Below are 6,000 nucleotides of genomic sequence, written 5' to 3'. Positions count from 1 at the left end.
AGTTAAGTATAGAAAATAATTTGCACAAACAAACAATTTCTCTGTTCACTTTCCCTTCATCCTGGTCACAACACAGACCACTCTTCCTCAAATGGAGGGAAAAATGATTCAAAAACCCTCACCTGGCACAAGGGGACTTGTAAATTGAAAGCAATCAAGGTGGGATCTCTCCCTCTAAGGAGAAAAAATTCACAGCCTATTAAATGTCAAGTCATTAAAGTTCTATATTAAGTACACTACATTTATTAAGGAGTGGGAAATGCAAAAAAAAAAAAATTCACCTCTCAGTTGGTGAGATGATGTATGTATTTAATGATAGCAACTTGTCCAAATAAAGTTAACCTGTTTTGCTTACTGTTAAGGAAGCTTGGAATTGAGGAACTTTTAAAATAAAATTACCAATTGGAATTGCAAGCACTGTGTCTGACTTTCATTCAAACTTAAATTCAGATGTAATATACTTAAGGTAAAAAAAACAAAGCAAAACAAACAAAGAACAGGACCTATTCTGGTTCAAAATTTCCTAGTATTACAGAAAACCTAGAAGCATAGGTAGACTATATAGAGTACTGTGAATAAGATACCCAAAGCTTTATCTGAAATACCTGCCCCTTTTAATCACAAAATAAAGCAATTCTTAATTTTGTTTCTGCTTATTTCCAACTACAGCCTTTTTGACAAAACATTTTCCTGTTAACTGAACTTTAAAAAAATACAACCAAGCTTGTGCTCATTAAATATACATGTATATAAAAACATACAAAAAAGTACAAGATTGATAATGTTAGGAAACGTTTACAGTGTCAACATCCTGTTTTCTCTGAATCTTTAGTAAAGGGCGGAAGATCAAATCTGTCTGCACAAAAACTCAATATGACTAAGTCCTGAAGTCTGTGTCATGCCTAGGCATGATATGCACAGAATTAATTTTAATATGCAGTCCTTCTGGAAATTTAAAAAGACAAAAAGTACCAAAAAAACAAAAACACACCACAGGACAAAAAGTTCTTCTTAAATCAAATTCTATTTGTGAATCCAGCAAAATAATTTCTATAAAATAAAACAGCAAAATATTTAAATAGAGTAGGGTGGACTGTATCTGTTTGCAGGGGTATTTGGTTTTTAGACATGTTCCAAATAATTACACACATTCAAGTTACCAATTCTCTTTTAAATACAGTATTAACTGATGAGTTGTCTTTAATTAGATGTTTATTCTGAAATTATGATACCTCAATTATATTAACCAGTAGTTTCCTTTTTTTTTAGACCCTGCTTTAATTTTTTTTGGAATAATGGAAAAGAAGCTAGGACAACTCTTGCTTTCAAGTAAAACTGTAACTGAGTGGAAACTCAGCCAGACATCTTGGTGCAGTGGTGCACCAAGTACTGTGGGATTCTGAGGACTTCCACTTCTCTGGGATCCAGCAGAAGGAAAGTTTTAGAAGATTCACCTAATAAGCTCTACCAAAGAAACAAAACAAGCATACCAAATACAGTCTTCTATTAGGCTCCAAGCATCCTGACATAGCAAATTTTTGCATATTTTGTTTTAAATCTTTTAAAAGTCCCATTACTGATAATTAAGATTCTTTATCCCACCCAGATATTGGACTGTCAAACATGAAATGTAAGCAACATATGTGTAACTAACTGAAAACGGCCTGTTTGTCACATTTCTCCCCTTGTTTTCTATTTTATACTCTAGGTGTAAGAAGGAAAAGCTGAGCAATACAGCTGTCACATCGGGACAACTGCTGTCATTATGGTAATTTTTTTCCTCATTGGCTACACTAACTTGGTGTGAAGCCATGCTAAATGTTACAGCATAACTATAGCTTCAAAATGATTAACCTAATATCAGAATAAAAAGGCAATGAAAAAGATCTAGAAACAATGTTACATCACCAATTTTCCACATCAACCAAATAATTTAAAGGTTACCAGTCTTACATTGATCATAATAAAACTGACTCCAGTGGCAAAGAATTAACATGAAACTATTGGTGTGGTTGACATGGATGGGCTCTGTTTTGTTGGTTTATTTTTTGTGTGTGTGTTTTTTTTTTTTTTTGTAAAGGAGTTGATCCAACTGCCGTGAGGCAGGCAACACTGGCTGCAGAGTGCAATGGGTTTAACAAGAAAATTAACTTTTGTAGTTTTTGTAGATTTGTGAGTCTCATCAAGAAAAAAGTTTCTTGCTTAAGAATTAACAGTCAAACATTAATATACTATATACACCTTTGCCATTTACACATTAGCATCAGGCCATTTATTACAAAACACTATACACTTTCCACTGCAGGCGGGTTATATATGGACAGCAAATTTCTGCAGATAAGACAGTGAATAAACTCTCCACTCCATGTTGATTAGGAATAGTTTTTTTAAATATTAGCCAGACACAGAAAAAGGTTGGACTGTAAGGCCTGGGTGCACAGTCTTGATGGAACCAGTTAGTTATGTGCATTTCACTGATCCTTTGTCTGAGGTGGGGATACTTCTTCACTGCCTTCGTAATTTTCTTGTGCTCGTTGGCCAGTTCTCTGAGGGTTGTTCATGTGATGTGCTGCTGGGCCTGTATATGGCTGTCCATGCACGTGGTTATTCTGGGAGGGAAAGATAGGCATGTTAAATCTTTTTATTAATCTTAAACTTAATAATCACGGGCTACAGTTTTGTGAGAATGTAATCACTTCCTTCATTCCCGAGACTTCCAAGTAATAAAAATGGTTGGTCTAATGGTTAAGGGGGGGGTCTGAAATAGAGAAGCTAGCCTAAATGCAAATGCCGAAGCTGCAAATAAGAACAGTGCAGGTCTGTATAAATCTGTGGTGAAAGTGATTTTTAGTGCCAAAAATTATTTAGATCTAAGTCTGACAAATAAGGAACCACACACAGCCCATTGTTGCTTGTGGTCAGAACATTCACAATGATTTGTGAGCCAGAGCACATTTATGCTGACTCTACCAAGCACCTTGAAATTTCCACATGCTTAAATCTAATAACCATATGAAGGAGGTATCTCTGAGCTCGCTGAATAGACACCATAAGCAAATCTCACCCTCCTGAGCTAAACAAATTCATGGAATGGAAGTTTATCATGGAAATTAAATGGTGGCAGACACATCCAAGGAATATTGTGGGGGCTTGATCCCTTTATGAATCTTGTGATATATAAATGTGTGGCAATGGCAACTAGTAGACAACAGAATAATATTGGAATGGTGATAATACAAGGCAATAGAATCATCACGTCAGAAGCCTTGGAATGAGTATAAATAATGGCTGTGTTCACCAGAGAAATCAACCGCTTCCACACCTCCTGTTTTACTACAATATAAAAATCGAGCCTTGTACATTTTCACATTGAACGTTTGTTAAATAAACCTTTGTATCAAAAAAATTAACCATGAGATCTGCATGAGCAATAACCCTGAACACAGAACGATGCTAACGAAAAACAAAACAATGTGGAAGAAGCATGATTAATACATGAGCTCTCTCAGTATGAATTTTGTTCCTTAACCTTTAATCCCTGGAGCTTCACTTTTCTGTACATTCCCATCAGCCAAGGTATCTGCATTTACATTTTATAATTTGTATTATGAAAATAAGTGTCAAATATGTATTTTCTAACTATTCAACATTTTACTTCCACCCTGAAACAGAAGAAATATATGGCTATTTTAGCCTTATAGACTAAGAGTAACAGGAAGTGTCACAATCCTTTGTACTAAATAAATACTATCATTTTATGTTGACATGAATTATCACAGCTTCACCAACTTTCAATACTAGTAAAAGAGGGGCACCTATTTGACCAGGAAAACACCACAGAGGCAAAATTCAGACATGCCACATCATGACTCCACTCTAACCATTCCTTTTTTTGATTATGCCCCCCCCAAAAAGCTAGTCTAGGTGATCCCTCTATTACTTTACAGTCACCCCCCCACCCAAAAAGAAGAAAAACCAACCATTCTTAAAATACAGCATAAAAATTGGTTCTAGGGAATAGAAACACAAACTGACCCCTATTTACCTGTTGATATTGAGATCCCGGTGAATGGGGGTATAATGGGGCATCTTCAGGAGGAGGCGACTCATGCTCATCTGGGGCATCTTGGTCATCTGGCTCCTAATTTTAAATATTTAAAGACAAAGAATTATGTAGGCAAATTCAAGTTTATTTTTATTTTTTCTATTTGAAATAAATTTTTAGAAATAAACTAACAACTTTTTTTTTACTGCAGATAAATTAAAGCAACAGAAAAAAAAAACCCACCCCAATTTGGGTTCTCTTAGAAATACTGTATGTCAAGCAATTTTACAGAAACTTTAAGAAGGATCTCTCAATTAAGATCGCCATGTAGTAAACATTTAAACAAACAACACGTCAACATAATTTTTAACACTATCATTAATACATAATAAACACTGGCCTATAAAGTAAAGAATTACTTTGCTTTCTTCCATTTCTATCTGCTGCACACTGGTGGCTTTTTTTACCTCCTCTGGACAGAGTTCACAAGCTTTTGCAAGTGTCATCCTAGCACTATGTGATCTCTCCAAGAAATAACCATTTGATGTTTCATTGCTTTGAACTGGAGGAGACCAATTGTTGTAAGTATATTGAGGATTGCCAGTGTATGGTCGTCTTTCAAGTTCATCTCCAAGCCATTCCACGGCCCAGGTCCACTTTCTTTTAAGATCTCCATTGCCCTTCAAAAGAAAATAAAACTATATATGCAAAAAGTTTCAGAATAGTTTTCAAAGTTAGCTTAAAACAAGTCCAAATTCTAATGACAGGAGAAAGGGTGGGCAGGGGGAGAAAGAGAGGGAGAGAAACATCCATTAGTTGCTTCTTGTACATGTACCAATCAATTTAGGATTAAAACTGCAACACAGGCATGTGCCCTGACTGGGAATGGAACTAGTGGCCTTTTGCTTTGTGGAATACTGATGCCCAACCAACTGAGCCACACGAGTCAGGGTGATTCTATTCTTTTAAAACAGATTCCTTAATTCTGATTCAGATTTCTGCAAAACTGTAAGAAAAAAACCCTCACCTGCAAAATCTGGTAAGCAACAGGACAATTGCTAAAGAGAGCCACCATACATTTAATACACTGGTATGCTCTTTTTTGATAGTGATTCTTAGAGCGCTGGATTGTGTCAAATAGCCCATCTCGATCATCTGGGATTCCTTTAAGTGCATTATGAATTCTGAAAGAAAACCAGATATAAAATAAAAATTTCTAAAATCAAATAGCAGCTAAGATTTATTGAGTACCTACTATGTACCACACAGTATCATAAGTAGTTAGCAAACCCTTGAATAGATGAGAAAATGGGTGAAGAGAAATTAAATAGCTTGCTTAGCACTCTGTGTTCTTACCAACTTATTACCAATCAAAAATGATATTGTTATGTCTGTTAATCCGAGTACATGACCAGAAGTGACACTAAGAGTAATAAAATTAAAATTAACTAGCAACTAAGCTTATGGCTATTGTACTTAAGAATTTACTTCAAGTGAGTTCCTTTTGTAATACAGCATTTCTGAAGGTTAAGTTAGAATTCAGTGACTATGAAACAGTAATATAATTTGGAAGTACAGAATTAATTTGAATTCTAATGATGAGAATACATGGCAGGCAAAGCAATTTTTACCAGCAATACTACAATTTGGCTGATTTGTAAAGAATGGAAAATTTCATTTCAGCTCCTGTCAAACTACAACAGGACAATATGTAGTCAATGATTTTTTTGTTCTTCCCCCAAATAAACAATTTAAAAAATGATTGTGGGGCAAAAATGCACCTTGTTCAAAACCACTTGCTAGTGAACCAAATGTGGCATACACATACAGTGGAATATTATTCAGTCTAAAAAAGGTGTAAAATTGTGTAACATGTTACACTAATGAGCCCTGAAGACACATTAAGGTATGTGAAATAAGCCAAAATAAAACAACAAATAAGTACACGATTCTGC

At 35.1% G+C, this 6,000-nt stretch overlaps 1 protein-coding gene and 1 pseudogene across 5 annotated transcripts in view; one reads left to right on the top strand and one right to left on the bottom strand.

The window, feature by feature from the left end:
* Window positions 1-597: 597 nt before the first annotated feature.
* The window catches only part of USP9X (ubiquitin specific peptidase 9 X-linked), a 112,854-nt gene continuing 107,451 nt past the window's right edge, over window positions 598-6,000 (bottom strand). For 3 of the 5 annotated variants that reach the window (XM_045860601.1, XM_045860602.1, XM_045860600.1), the window contains 4 exons: window positions 5,073-5,229; window positions 4,465-4,725; window positions 4,046-4,141; window positions 598-2,609 (listed from right to left, as the gene is read on the bottom strand). In XM_045860601.1, coding sequence (XP_045716557.1) covers window positions 2,472-2,609; window positions 4,046-4,141; window positions 4,465-4,725; window positions 5,073-5,229 — 652 coding nt within the window. In that variant the 3' untranslated portion in view covers window positions 598-2,471. The remainder of the gene's footprint in view (window positions 2,610-4,045; window positions 4,142-4,464; window positions 4,726-5,072; window positions 5,230-6,000) is intronic. The other 2 variants (XM_045860603.1, XM_045860604.1) reach the window with 1 other exon arrangement.
* On the top strand, window positions 2,933-3,275 carry LOC123832655 (annotated as a pseudogene).

This window comes from Phyllostomus hastatus, unplaced genomic scaffold (genome assembly GCF_019186645.2).
Source record: "Phyllostomus hastatus isolate PE091 unplaced genomic scaffold, TTU_PhHast_1.1 phas_scaffold_200, whole genome shotgun sequence".
In the NCBI taxonomy this organism is placed as follows: domain Eukaryota; kingdom Metazoa; phylum Chordata; class Mammalia; order Chiroptera; family Phyllostomidae; genus Phyllostomus; species Phyllostomus hastatus.
This window is presented reverse-complemented; position numbering and strand designations above follow the sequence as displayed.